The sequence below is a fragment of the Nilaparvata lugens genome, chromosome 3, assembly GCF_014356525.2.
Source record: "Nilaparvata lugens isolate BPH chromosome 3, ASM1435652v1, whole genome shotgun sequence".
Taxonomy (NCBI): Eukaryota; Metazoa; Arthropoda; class Insecta; order Hemiptera; family Delphacidae; genus Nilaparvata; species Nilaparvata lugens.
In genome coordinates this window covers 24,890,879-24,906,271 of record NC_052506.1, presented here as the reverse complement: position 1 = coordinate 24,906,271, position 15,393 = coordinate 24,890,879, and the positions used below count along the sequence as shown (strand labels likewise).

The 15,393-nt window shown below is 36.0% G+C and overlaps 1 protein-coding gene across 1 annotated transcript in view; it reads left to right on the top strand.

Annotated features, from left to right (window-relative positions):
• The window catches only part of LOC111049526 (conserved oligomeric Golgi complex subunit 5), a 30,539-nt gene extending 15,400 nt beyond the window's left edge, over positions 1–15,139 (top strand). The window contains exons 11-17 of the mRNA XM_022335616.2: positions 4,361–4,501; positions 5,379–5,512; positions 6,927–7,173; positions 9,791–9,904; positions 10,691–10,799; positions 12,948–13,151; positions 14,250–15,139. Coding sequence (XP_022191308.2) covers positions 4,361–4,501; positions 5,379–5,512; positions 6,927–7,173; positions 9,791–9,904; positions 10,691–10,799; positions 12,948–13,151; positions 14,250–14,456 — 1,156 coding nt within the window. The 3' untranslated portion in view covers positions 14,457–15,139. The remainder of the gene's footprint in view (positions 1–4,360; positions 4,502–5,378; positions 5,513–6,926; positions 7,174–9,790; positions 9,905–10,690; positions 10,800–12,947; positions 13,152–14,249) is intronic.
• The last annotated feature ends 254 nt before the right edge of the window (positions 15,140–15,393 follow it).

Sequence of the window (15,393 nt, the reverse complement as noted above, 5' to 3'; positions counted from 1 at the left end):
TTGTAGTTGAATTTTCTTTGTGAATTTCTATCGTGAGAAATTTATTTTACTGTTGAAAAATAATTTTCTCACATTAAGTTTTTGCTAACACATTCGCTATTTTCAACATTCAAGCATGAAGCTACCTCCGTCGCTCCACTATGTTTTGACCCAAACTACCCTGTGATCACCACTGAAAATCATCTAAAACTTAAAGAAAGTTATCGCCGTAATAAGGCCGCTTTACACTAGCTGGCTCAGCGGCGTACAATGTAGTGGCTCCTTAACTCGCTTCCGGAACGATTTACTATTGTTTGCCTTAGGCGGTCCGCTTGCCTACCGATTCCATACTGTCATCATTCAGCATTAAAAACCACCAATACAACCTATTCAAGCAATTCTGTCATTTTGAAGTGAAACCTGCTGTATATCAATTGCCTTCACGGCAATAAATCCCGAACGTAAATACTCTTCTGTCGATATTTACAATCGCCAATAAATCTGGCAGCATAAAATCCACCCTAGGCGCTAGTATGACACGTACCGGGAACATGTGTGTAGGAACAAGTGCATAGATCCAGTGCGAAGTCGTTTTTGAGACCATGGCATTGGTTTACAACTACGATGAAAAGCCACGTTTATTTACAGGAAAATGTCAATTTTGTTACAAACTACTCTGCCTTTCGAACTTTCCAGTCATTTTCCAAGAATACCTCTATAAGTTCTATGATTTCAAGGAGTAAAGCATGAATTCACTCAGAATATTTCAACCCCTAATATTGTGATTGAACTGAAAACCATGTTGAACCACAGACAATTGTATAGTTTTGTACAAGAGACAAGTGTATTTACAGGAAAATGTACATTTTCTTACAGATTACTCTGCCTCTCGATTCCTTAGATAATTCCTTAGATAGTACTACTATTTTCCTTATTCCGTGGTTGTAGCTTTTTTTGTTGATCCGAATATTCTGAAAATTGAATTTGAAACTCAAACAATTGAAAAACCTTTTTCCAAGTAAAGTAATGATGGAAGCACGAAGGAAAGAACTAAGTTCCTTCTTTTTTCAAGAAGCAAGTTTCAAAGAATCACTAGGAAATTGTCAAGAAGTTAGGAATTTGTCATTGTCATCAACATTATAATCAATCGTGTTGTCATCATCGTGATGCATACTGTCATTACTCATAGCATGGTTAAAAATCCAGGATAGTCTAGTAAATGAACAATGATACTGGAAACTTAAGGAACTCAAGAGAAATTGCATTCCGTTGCCTGTCGAATGATACAGTATCACATGGCCCGTATCATGTTTACTGCCAGCACTATCTAGCGTCACGCTATACAACCACATTAAGCTTTTTCCTACTCAAGTTTCCGTAACGGCAACATTTATCAAGGATTTTAAATTATTTAATGAGGAATTTTCATGTTTTTTATCATCAAAAACATTTCTTTGATGTGCAAAGAACTCTCAAAATGGATTTCAATGCGATTGACATTGAATTTGTTACTTATAACTGACTTTCAAGCTGCTGGCTCTCGTTGTAGAATCGTGGAGGAGTTTGTATATAGCAAGCATACACATTTGGTATAGTAAAGTGCACCCAACTTGAATCTTCGACAGGATCTTATTTTATCTTTAAAATCCAATTTTTTGGAGGATCATTATGAATGTGTAACTTTATTACACTCATGATGATTCCATTTATCACCATTATTATATTGTATAATACCATAGAGAAACCATAGCATAAGTAGATATCCCATGGTCTAGGGCGTTTATGTGACAGTTTTTACTGTTATAGTTATCCCAAGCCAAATAGTTCACGTAGTTCTTTCCTATGCAGCTGTGTGATGCTGGTAGTCTCTCAAATTGTTCCGTTCATACACTATCGTCCCAACAAAACAGTAAAAATTGACAGTAATCGGCTTGAGATAACAGAATAAGTTGCGACATAAATTCCCCATACCATGGGATATCTACTTACACTATTGTTTCTCTATGATAATACTAATTGATTAAATAAGTTCTTAAGGAACATTCTAAAAAAAATTAAACAAAATTTGGATAAGATCCGTAAACTTCAATACTTAATCCAGTCCAGTCCAGATACACACAAATCGATTTTTGGCCGTCCTTATGAATATATGAATTCCATCATATTTAATATCTTTAAAAATGAAAATGAAGCCTCAAATTTTGGCATTCAATAACTTTTTACGTGTGCACAGAATTTGATGATTTTTTTAGTTGTGTTCATTTTGTTCAGGTCCAGGTTTATGGCCTATCCTATCAAATTTATAATCCGACTCCAGGACTCTTTCTTACGGTCCTTCAAATTTTATACGTAATCCTAAAGGTGCGTACAGATATACGCGCCGCGAACATGAGCAATTCACTTTTAATCAGCTGATTATATCTGCATTTTCACAGAAACGGTAAGATACAGATATAAAAAGATTGGCATCAGCTGATTAAAATTGAATTGCTCATGTTCGCGGCGCGTAAATCTGTACGTACCTTTATAGGAGAAGATTTTTGAGCTGGCCACACACAGAAATAAAAATCAGCTGTTATAACCATTGCGTCATCCAACAGCTATCGGTAGATAGTAGATAGGACAAGAGTATGTGCTACTCCATAATCGCCAATGTATTTTATTCTAAACGCCCCGACTAAAAACAAAATGAATGTTCTGTGTGTAACCATCCAGCAGTGCGGTCTCAGGTTAAAAACTTGCATGCTCTAAAGACATTGCTTTGTTTCGAATAATTGTGCTGTCTTCGGTGACTTAATTGATTTTTAGTTCATTATTCATTTTGCAGTTGGAAAAAGTAAATTCGTATGGCTTTTGTTGGTGGGGCTTTTGGCATGGCTTTATGGCTTTTGGCATTTTGGTCCCTTGCGGGAAGGTCCCACCACCTGAATATATAATTTAAGCCGTCAATGGGCCTTACAACTGACATACTTCAGCCAGGACCGACAGTTTAACGTGCCCATCCGATAACACGGGAGTGATCTGGTTAAAAAACTTTTGGTATTGAGAGGGTTGAAACCCGGGATCTCTATGCTGCTACGCAAGCACTCTATCCACTAGACCACGGATCACTCCGTGCAGTTGCAGTTGGAAAATTATCTTCATAAATAAAATCCATAAAAATTAATGATTGGAATAATATGAATAATAGCATCTGAAGTTACCAGCTGTACACTAAGCAAATTTCAAGATTTGAGGAGGCGCGGCTTGGTGATACTACAGTAACTATATTAACCAATTTATATATTGGGTAATACAGTTACTGTAGGTGATACTAAGTGTTGATCTTATGGAGATTGTTTTATCACACCGTTCCATGTCATGCCCGATTTGGTGTGTGTGTGTGTGAGTGAGTGCTTCCATTCAAACCAATAAGCAAGAAGCACCTGAATGCAAAATGTAGCATCGCGCCTCCTCAGGTGTGCATTCAGCTAAAGTTTGTCATGAGATGCATTATCCATTTGGCGGTACGAAGTTCGCCGGGCCAGCTAGTTCAAATATAAGAACAAGATAACCCCTCAGAATTTCCGAGCATTGTCAGATTCATTTCAACCAACAAAAATAATAAGTTGTCATACTTTGCGAGCGGAAAAGAAATCCCTAGCTCCTCGACTTTCTCAAAACGTGAAAAAGGAAAGACCAGTATTTTTCTGCTACAAGGAAAACTTAGTTTCCGGTACTAATTTTAATCTTGGGGAGCCGACTCGGACGCCAACTTTTAATGCTCACAAACAGAAATTGGGAGCAAAGAGTTGGAGGGGAATGTGAAAAATACCCCATTTTTCTCAATTTTTTCCCTCGGAAATCGCCGCCTGATGTAGTCGAGTTGCTAGCAACTTGGTTGCTAAGACTTGACCGCATCAGTCTGGCAGAAAAGCAGATTACAGTGAAATTTACCTCAAACTGTGCCATTCTCATACTTTCAACCGACCAAAACAGTAATGATAGACAGTAGTTGACAGTAATTTATCTGAGTTAACAAAAAATCGGCTTGAAATATGGAACATAATGATATGTCATGTGATATCTTCTTATGCTACCTTTTCTCTATGCTTGTATGATCTAGTGCATAGAAAGTACCTTCACAAGAGTACCTATTTGTACGACATGACAGATAGAAATAAAAGTACTCCACTAACTAACCTAACAAGGAAGGAACCTTGTATATAGTGTATATAATGGCAGTGTTTGATTAGCAATCGTATTGCTATCCTTGTATATGTTCATCTTTGGTGTAAAAGCAGCTTTAGGCTAAAAAGCTATGTATATTCAGAAACAAATAATTACGTTTTAACTTGAGTAGTTACGTTTCAACAAATTATTTTATTATTTTATTTTGTAGAGGAAGATGCGGACACCAGTTTGAAACGGCTTATCTGTCAAAATCGGTTGCCCGTCTCCTGGACTCAGTACACAGTATGTTCGCCAATGAGAATCCACCCACCACTGAAGATGTTGATGCTCTAATACGCACAGTCACCAAGTAAGTTTATGCAAATTAAAAGTCATCAAAAATTAATTAAAACCACACTCAAATTAAATGCTATTTAACCACCACGAAGACTTCTGCGACAGCGCATATATTGACTATGAGAAGAACACGTAGGAAGAAATTCGGCAAGATAGTATTTTCGTTTGATAAAGTAATCAATAAATCCTTTAGCATTATTATTGCATAAATGCAATTCCTCATCCATTCCTATCTACATCGAAACATTGTTATAAATTGATGAAACTGACCTAAAATTTAAAAAAAAGAATTGAATGTAAATATTGTCAGAGAATGTCATCTGAAATCAGCGTGCGTCTTCTCTGTAGCTTCCTCTGATAAAGTATCATTCCTCTAATTTACTTTTTTCTATTCTTTCATTGACTCTCATACCATGGTATGAAGTAGTAGTAGACGTTAGGGGCCATAACAAATTATTGCTCAATTATTACTGTTCGCTGAACCAACCAATTCTTTAAACTCCTACAAGCAAATTCTCTCTGTAAATTAGATGTTTGACTGTGGAATAAATGACATGCTATGGTGACACCACTAACGAGAGGACAAGTGTGTACATACATTGCTGTGTCATCACATCGAAACGCTTCGAACAACATTTTTCGAGGTTAGGTTTTTGAATCTTCGATTTTTTGTTGATTTTTCTTCGCTGCTGTGCTGTGTGTACACAAATTCTCAACACACTTGGCCACCTCAAGAAAAATAACAAATTTAGTTCAAGTATTCCGCTATGTACTGTGTCTCATACTACTTAAAATTTTACTAGTCATTATACTACTTTGCTGTAATAGGTCGAGGAATAAATAATATTTTTTTGTGATTTGAAGATTGAAAATTTCAATTTTGTTTGCAGTGAATTGAGTGTCTCACTGATAGAGGAAGCACTGAGCCTGACTGTGGCTCGGAATATTGGCAAGGCTGTGAGGCTGTTCTGTTTAAAGGGCGAACAGATGCTGTCTGTGAGAGGGGAAGCCACTCAAGTTATAGGTGCGTCTATCATTCTTTCTCCAACTAGACTTTATAATATCAGTTTTGTAGTTGACTATAACATATTGAATAATAATCACAAATTCATGATTTCTTATACATTAAGTCGAGCTGAATTAAATTTAATTATGAAGATTAGTCTATTCTCATTCCATACCGTTGTTTTGGAATCAAAGACTGGAAGATCACTATCCCAGGAAATCTTGTCGTAAAATTGTTGTTGTTGTTGTTAGATTACTTAGGGTGTGTGCACTCTGAGAGCGATTAGGCATTCCTAGTTCTGTGGTTCACATTATTTTTATTTACAAAATGGCGACGGTCAAATACAAGTGGCGTTCTAGTTGAACTTCTCAATTGAAGATGGAATAAAGAAAACTCATATCTTCTTCTTGAGCTTCTTCTTCTCATTCTTCTTAGGTTTCTTTTTTCCCTTCTTAGGTTTCTTCTTTTCCTTCTTCAGCATCTTGTTTCCCTTCTTCTCCTTCTTCATCTTAGGCTTCTCCATTTCCTTTTTCTTCAGCTTCTCCTTTTCCTTCTCCTTCTCTCCCTTTTACTTCAGATCCTCTTTTTCCTTCTCCAGCTTCTCCTTTTCCTTCTCCTTCTCTCCCTTATTCTTCAGATCCTCTTTTTCCTTCTCCAGCTTCTCCTTTTCCATCTCCAGCTTCTTATTTTTCTTCTTCTCCAGCTTCTTCTTTTTCAGCTTCTACTTTTCCAACTTTCTTAGGCTTCTTATTTTCCTTCTTCTTGAGCTTCTTTATCGGCTTTAAAAATACACTTCAAGCTAACAGCCTTATCATTACTACATTAGACTTGAACTAATACAACTAACAACTGACCTCACAAGCAGGGCCAACATCCATAAGATTAGAGCCGATCAGTTGTGTTCCATCTACAACTTGCAACAGCTGGAGTCGGTCAAGCATGTGTTATTTCATGCCCACAGTATGGAGCACCGCGAGCATGGCTTATTGGGAGCGTTCCTGTTTTTGAGGAAGTAGATTCGAGCCTCGTGACCCACAACTACGCCACACTAACGAATATGAAGATGTTCTCGAATTTCTTGGAGCAGTGCTTGAAAATTCGCTCATTCTGTTTGAACGAGTAGAATGTGGTGGACTTAGTGTACCACCGTGGATTTGACTGTCTAAAGTGCAATCAATGATTTGAGGAACTATGATTTTTTATCTTGTATTGTAATAAGTGTAGTATCCATGAAATTATACATTTACGATAATATTCTCATGAACTTTCTAGTTTAGCATGTGATCAATATTTTCTGCCATGATTTGTTTGCTTTTGTAAATAATGCCAACCTGCTGAGGGATTATTCCCCCAAAAAGCAACTGTATTAAATAAAAAACTAACAACTGATTGATATTTGAGACTAATTTTCAAGTTGACTTTTACATTACAGAACCGCCAACGGCAGGCCAACAGCTGAACGTGAGCGTGGCGAACATGGCGTTCTATCTGAGCACTCAGGTGCGCCGAGTCGGCTCCAACATGGCGGCCACCCTGGCGCCGACCGCTCAGGCCGAGCTCACCAAGGCACTCGGCAACGCCGACCACTTGACTCGGCTCATCATCAACCCACTCGTCGAGTCTATCAACGACGCCATCGAGTGCATTGTGCTCACCATGCATCACGAGGACTTTAATATGTCAGCATACGATAATTCATTTGTTCTCTCATTTCTTTGAGAAATTCACTTCTTTTGAGAAATTCACCTCTTTAATTTCTTTGTTCATTCAGTCACTCACTCATTCTAAACAGTTTTATCGTAGAGAAAATACCCCATAGTATAGGGCGTTTTGTTCCAAAATTCAAGCCGATTTTTGTTAGCTCAAGCCGATTACTGTGGACAATTGCCGACTATTAATTACTGTCTTGGCCGCGTGAGAGTGTATAAACGGCATCACAGAGTACCAGCGTCACATAGCTCAACAAAAAAGAACTACGTGGACTATTGGCTTGAGCAAACAGTCTTCTTATTCTATATTTTCTCCATGGTTTCATTGACCGAGCGAAGTGAGGTATAAGATTCAAGTCCACGGTTAGGCATTTCTCTTAATGTTTAAATGTTTATATGTTGCGCATTTACGGCGAAACGCGGTAATAGATTTTCATGAAATTTGACAGGTATGTTCCTTTTTAAATTGCGCGTCGACGTATATACAAGGTTTTAGGAAATTTTGCATTTCAAGGATAATATAAAAGGAAAAAGGAGCCTCCTTTATACGCCAATATAAAGCTGGGTTTACACCAAAGTTAATAACAAAATGTTGATAACTTAATCCTTTTAGATTCTATTAGATTGAACATATCTTATCATACACATGATGAACATATGTGTTTGTCAAGTTCCGTTCAATCTAATAGAATCTATAAGGACTATGTTATTAACATTATTTTGTTTATAACTTTGGTGTAAACCCAGCTTTAGAGTAAAAATCAGACTCTAGAATTATTCATCATGAATCAGCTGACAAGTGATTACACAGATGTGTGGAGAAGCCAGTCTATTGCTGTATTTCCATAAGGTCTATAGTTTCAATCAGGTACTTGTGGATGAGAATACTGCGTGAGGTCTACTGTTCACGGAACTATTAGTGTAGTAACAGGTCAATTAATATCCTAGAAGAAAAAATAAATTCGTTTATTCATTTATGCAATTAGTAATTAATTTATTTATTAGTTTATTTACTCATCCATTCACTCATTTTGTATACGTATTATAAGCACATTCGTAATTATGGAACAAATTATAAAATGACTAGAAACAACTATAGTTGGTCCTGATCATTCTCTAGTGGTACATGGTTACTGATAATCAGTCATCAAATATTCTTTTAATTTCCTCACTGGTATTCTTCAAGAACTTCACAGAAGCAGCGGTAAGAATTATCAATGACCGGTCATTGAACCTTATGGTGATTATTTGTATTTATAAAATTCATGTATCTACCACTGAGCTAGAGCTGAGGTTTGAACCCAGTAATTTTGCGAGCCGGACGGCCTTAATTTTTTTGTGAATTTATTCGCAAAAGAGGGAATTTAGCGACTGCTCTTATAAATATCAATATCATCGCTCTATCATGAGAGGTAGCCCTCCAAGGGCAAGAAACACAACTTCACACAGTTAACAACTGTTTCGAAGAGGTACTCTATCTAGATTATAGTTCTATAGTAACATATGATATGGACATTTCAATTATAATTAAGAGATTGGGAGAAGAAGAATATACATGCTAAAAGACGAACTTTAAACCCTTAAAAACAACCCTTAGAGTTAAAATATTGCCAAAAGATTTCTTAGTGCGCCTCTAAAGGGCCAACTGAACATACCTACCAAATTTGAACATTTTTGGTCCAGTAGATTTTTAGTTATGCGAGTGAGTGAGTGAGTGAGTGAGTGAGTGAGTGAGTCAGTCAGTCAGTCAGTCAGTGAGTGAGTGCCATTTCGCTTTTATATATATATAGATTGGGAGAGGACAACTGGCTGAAACATGACCAACCTATAGTGTTGATTGTTGATACTTCAGCATTATAGTTTGGCCGTGGCTCAGCCCTAAACTTTCTCTTTTTTGGATGTTAATAATTCTGATGATGAAATAAAATTGAATTAACATTTTGATTATATTCTCACTTGAAGTGGAAGCTTATTCTCTCTTTTCTCTATGGTGCTATTGTAATAATTCTTCTGATTATTTAGATTTTGAAATTTAAAATGTTGCCTAAGAAATTAGATAAAACGTATATGAACGACCAAAACGTTCGCTGAGGAAGCAAACATCAAACCTTGGCATATCCATTATAGAAAATAACTGTGTAATGACCTTAGTTCTCTTGTGAATTGGTTTATGTTTATGACAACCAAAAGCAGTGTTGTGTGAAGGTCTACATTGTTCGAATTTCAGTAGAACATGGCTGTCAAGCTATCCCTGGAAAGGGAAATATTCCTGTCCTAGGAATAGGAAGCATCTTGGAGATGCTTCTGGCTCCCTCGGTCTCCTGATTTGACTATCCCGGATTTTTTATGTTTTTTGAAAATTTGTTTCTCCATTTGAAAACCATGCTCACGAGTTTAAGGGTGCGGTCCAACCATCCACAAAACAATCTCACTAATATATCCTAGCTTATTTGCATTTGGGGTTTTTTAATGACACATTTTTATGATCTTTGTAAGGGTATCTTATTGCGAAGAATTTTCGTTCACCGTAGATACTGATATCATCTCGAATAAGATTTTCAACTCATCTTCAATGTTTTCTTGACAGATCAGAAAACACTTCTGGATGTTCGTTGTACATGAAAGAGTTGACTGCGTTTATTTCTCGAGTAGCCAGCAACTATTTGGCTCCTTTTCATCACCAGCAGATTGTTACACAGAGGTAATAATCATTTTCTCAAATATTCAAACTAATTCATCACATTCTCAGACAGTCTGTAGTAAGATTAATTTAGATTACAAGTGAATCTAAGTTTACAACTAACTATTCCTCATAAATATAACATCAATGCTTCTCTTTCGACTAGTTGGCCTACCGTCAGTTTAAAGTGAATCTCATATTTACTTATATTGACCTATATAAGAATACTGACTTATTTTGTCTTTTAAGGTCATCGTGGAATAACATTGAACAAAGACAACAAGTGGAAGTATCATAATAATATATTCCGCTGCCAACTAAATTTATGAGTGTTGAGAATTATTAATTAAATCGTTTCTGATGTATAAATGCAAAAGTCCTAACTTCTTTTGAGTTGTAACAGTATTGATATTTATTGATCTAGTGCTTATTTATAACATTCTACAGCCACAATATAAAATTTATGATTGGGAGAGAATCAACATGATAAACCCAAAACTGTGTCTCTCCCTAATTTTGATTAAAATTATTTATTGAAAATACATACGTATTCTCATTTTATATGAAGAAGGCTTCCACACACACACTAGATAAATTCAGTTATTTTATGGCTTGCTGTACATATATCCATCGTCTATTATGAAAATACCCTGTTATGTTCACAGGGAATTAAACAGATCCCTGTTATCAAGCTATCATTCTCACTGAAGCCTGCATCTTTTCTTTTATTGAGACCTTCTTATAACAATGAATGGTTAAATTTTTATGTTCTTGGACATTTTGATAAGAATTGAATTTGTTTCACAGCTGTTTCGAAATTGCATCAAGGTGCATTGAGCTATTCCTGAGGCATATCAGCCTAATAAGACCGGTCAGTGATGCTGGGAGAACGAAGATTATCGGCGATTTCAAACAGGTATGGTTGTTTCACCTAAAATCCAAAGTAGCATTTTACTCTATGGCCTTGATATTATTATTGTAACGAACCTAATCAAAACATGCTGATTAATCAAAACAATGTTGTTCTAATCAAAACAAATCAAACTATTTAATCACACATTATTGAAAAGTTATTATTGTATCAAATAGTATATCGTCAAAATACAAAAATTAAAACAAAACATTTTCGAAGCAATTTTTTGGTAAATGGGGAATTTTACAGTGTAGGCGATTTTTTGGATAATAAAACTCAATAATATAAGAAAATTTATTAAAACTATTATACTATAATAAATATAAAATGATGCCTACTTCCATCATTTTATATTTATTATAGTATAACAGTTTTAATAAATTTTCTTATATTATTGAGTTTTATTATCCAAAAAATCGCCTACACTGTAAAATTCCCCATTTACCAAAAAATAAAAAGCATCCACTTTGAAAGATCTGTGATTTCTACCCCTGATTGCAGATGGCAGGTGATTGAAGAGCTTGACCCCAATATAAGCTGTACCCCCTTGGCTTCTTCTCAAAAAGCCTTAGGGTGTGATCAAATTGAATGCGTATATGTGCAAGTGCAAGCTTGGTTACGCATGACCAAGCGTGCAGATTAGGAACAAAATCTGGAAAGAGCCGTAGGAACGCGTGCACTTGCTGGTTGCGCTCATTGTGAGCAACTACAGACTTGTGTTTCAATGGCTCTCCCAGATTTTGTTTCTCGGCTCATGTATGATCTGACATACACTTGCACATACTCATCTAATGTGATCATACCATTAGCCGAATCAACCATGATTAGTTATTGTTATATTGTCATAACTTCCAAATTCGACTGGAGGGGCGTAAACAACGTGTTTCAATAGCACTTTTCAAATTTTGTTTGGTTAATGCATGATCTGACGTGCACTTGCAAATTGATACGCATTTAGGGCCGGTTTCCGAGCTCGGGATCTATAAGTTCTGGACTTACAGAGTCCAGGACTGAAATAAGCTCTCGGGTCTAAATTGACTTTCTGAGTCACGATTTTATCTTCTAAACTCCGGAGTCTATCAAGTTCTCGACTTATTTGAGTCCAGGACTTTAACGCAGTAAACGTGAGGGAAATTCACAATATTTTGCTGTTAAATTGTTGGAATTATAGCAAAACGGAAACAGCTGATTACAGCGGGACAATTCAAATGAGCATGCTCTCCAAACTATATTGTAAAAATACGTTTCGATTTCTTTGTAGGCCTATTCAAAGCAAAACCTTTGAAAGGTGAATGAATCAACATTTCATTTTACGTTATGCTATTATTGATTATTGATCCTAACCAGTGATTTTGGAATAAAAATTTAATTAGGCTATTGAGTTTGAAAACGTATTTGTTTTGAAAAAACTGTAGTAATAATTTATTATTGTTATTATTATTAATATGTTGAATATAACATTGAATAATAACCTTCAGATTGGAATACAAATTCCAAGGCAATCCTTGTATTAGTTTGCTTGAACATTTTTAGGTTATGTCACAGTCGTAAAATGAGGTTAGTTTTTCACGCATATTTCTGATACAATTTTATTCCATAATGAACTTGCAAACTATAAATTATGAATTTAGATGGACTAATCCAAATAATTTAGGTATTCCATGATATCTATTTGGCTTTTTATCTACTCCAAAACAATAACTGAATTGTGTTTGCTCAGTTAAGTCTAGAACTTGAATTTAAACCCTACCCCAGTCAAGGGTTTAAAATCACGCTGTTTCAAGTCCTGGACTTAACGATTTTTGATAAATCCTTGACTCGGAAAGAGGCGAGAATCTAATTTAAGTCCTGGACTTATAAGACCTTCACTCAGAAAGCGAAATTATAAACTCCATGGGTCTAACATGATCTCTAAACTCCAGTGTCTATTTAAGTAAGTCCTCAACTACGTTAACGCTCTGACTCGGAAAGCCAATTTTCTGACTCCAGAGTTTAAAGCCAGTTAATGTCTAGAACTTAGCTAAATCCCGAGCTCGGAAATCGGCCCTTAATGTGATCACACCCTAAACCTATGTAACCCACCCCTCACGAACTCCCGGTGCCTCTAGTGTTATATTTGTGAACCTGTGAGTTTGTTTTAAACTTTTCTAGTTGGAAACTGCTCTGTCGCCGCTATGCAAACAGCTGACCGAGTTAGGTCGCATCTACAAAGTGCTGCGCGCATTTCGTCCGCTAGTGTCGGCCTCACCGCAAGAGGTCGCTGACTGTCCGCTGCTGGGTGACCTGGTGCCTCACAGTCTGGCGCTCACCTCGCTCTTCAGCCGCGCACCTCACGAACTGCCCTCGCCTCATCAGGTAATAAGCTCTTCTATGTTCTGACACATTCGAATACATGCATTATCTTCAAAACTTAGCTACCTTCTTCGCTACATTCTACCGAAGCCACACCACTATGTTTTTGAACAGACTACAAACAGAAATGGTGCTCAGTGATGGAAAAGTAAAGATCCCTTTATTAATATGAAACCAAAACATTTCCGTATTATTGTTTTGTTAGCTGGTCTATTCTTGCAAAATTGCAGATTTCAGACTAGAAACTATTAGGGCCGATTGCAAAAAAGCCTGCTAAATTTTAATTATGATTATGCCACGAGAACCAATCACTGAAGGCTTTCTTGAAGAGAAGGCTTCTGTGATTGGTTCTTGTAGAATTTGATCACGTTTAAACAGGCTTTTGTGCAACCGAGCCAAACTGTTTCAATATTTTTGGTTGATATAAAATGGTTTTACAAATCTTGATAATGGCGTGATTCGCCGAATCTAGTCGTATCTAAAAGAAAATGAAAAAGGGTACTAGTAGCTCTATGTAATTAGGAAATGATAGATTTTATGTTTACTGATGAATGATAAATTGCATTATTTTTTCAAATGCTAATGAGTAAATAATTATTATTGAACAAAAATCCAAAGTTGAATGCTGTAAAATTTTCTCTCGTTCAATAATAATTAATTATTCATTAGCATTTGAACAATTTCTCATTAATTTCCATCTGTATACTGGCTGCCCGCTGTAGGTAGTATGAAATGAGCGCTGTTATTCAGAGATTGTCAGTGTTGTGTAAGGGTGAGCATACCTGACTGGAAATTAGGAAGCACCGGGTTCAATTCCCGGACTGGCAAATATTTGAAATACTTTTTGGGTAGTAGCTCTCATCAAATTTCCTTTCAGCTGTGCACAATATTTGCAGAAGTCTTCGGGGTGGTGTCATACATGACATGATCTATATGTATATTATTTAGTCCCGCTCTTTTTATATATTATATATTATTTGGTGATCATTATTCGACTATTTTATTCTTTTAATTTGGTCGAGGCACCTTCATATATCAGTGGTTTACAGTATTTAACTTTGGATTTTCCTTCAATAATAATGATTTGATGTTTGATTTCAGAGCGCGAACTGGTCGATAGACCGGTTGTCGCAGTGGCTCGACTCGCACAAAGACGAGAAGCAGCGACTGGAGCTGCTGAGTGGAGCTTTGCAGAAGTATCAGCAGACAGTGCGTCAGCAGAATCAGCAGAGCTTCCATCCGGTCTACCCTATTCTCATGCAAATATTGGAGAAGGGCTTTCAGTTCACCTCCTCCAAAAAGACGTGATGAACAATTTCTAAAAGATGGTTAAAGCATCGAATACGTTGAAAATAATGAATTACGGTACTAGCTCATGACTTCGAAAAAAATGTTAATCACTTTTTAAAAGATGATTAAGCATCTAATATATTGAGAGTGATGAATTAAAAGATACTTATAATTTCATTTTTCAAATATTGAGAAACTTTATTAGTGAAGTTCATGTTCAAAAACAGACGATGATTGTCAACCGCTGCTTTATATGTTTAAGAATGGTTGACAACTTCTCGTCTGTTTTAATAAATTATAAAGAAAAGTCACAATATATCACTACATGTATAGTTCATGTTTTAATAGAATTTAGATTGATAAAAAATTAGTTCTAAAGTCTGTGCAAACCTCAGTTTGAAGCATTGCTCTGCAGTGCTGCCAGATTTCACAGAATCCAGAATGCCTGTGTGAGAGCCTAATTGTGTGAGAGAAAGAATGAAAAAGAGAGCGTAGGCCTTTTTAATAGATTATAGAGCATATTATACAGCATAAAAACGGCAGATTTGTGCTCCTATTGTTATATTGGAATAATATTGGCCATAAAGCCCCGTGCTGCAAAATAAGGTTTGCACGGACTAGACAAGTCAACACTGCATATTTATTGATTCACTTATGTATTTAATATATGTTTGAAAAGAAAGTATATATGTTAAACAATATTGGATATTTATTCAACTTACGAGTTTGGAACAATTCCATTTATCGAGTATTTCGTAGTAACGCATATAGTAACTATAACATTAATGATTCAGCCATTTTCCATTTGGACGTATTTCTGGGCAACTGTATGTTTACTATTGTTGAAATAGTATGTTATCTTGTGTTGTATATTATTGACTGTATCAAAAACTGGATCAAGAAAAATAACTTTTTTGAAAATCAACGCAATACAGTTTATAAATAAATAATTACT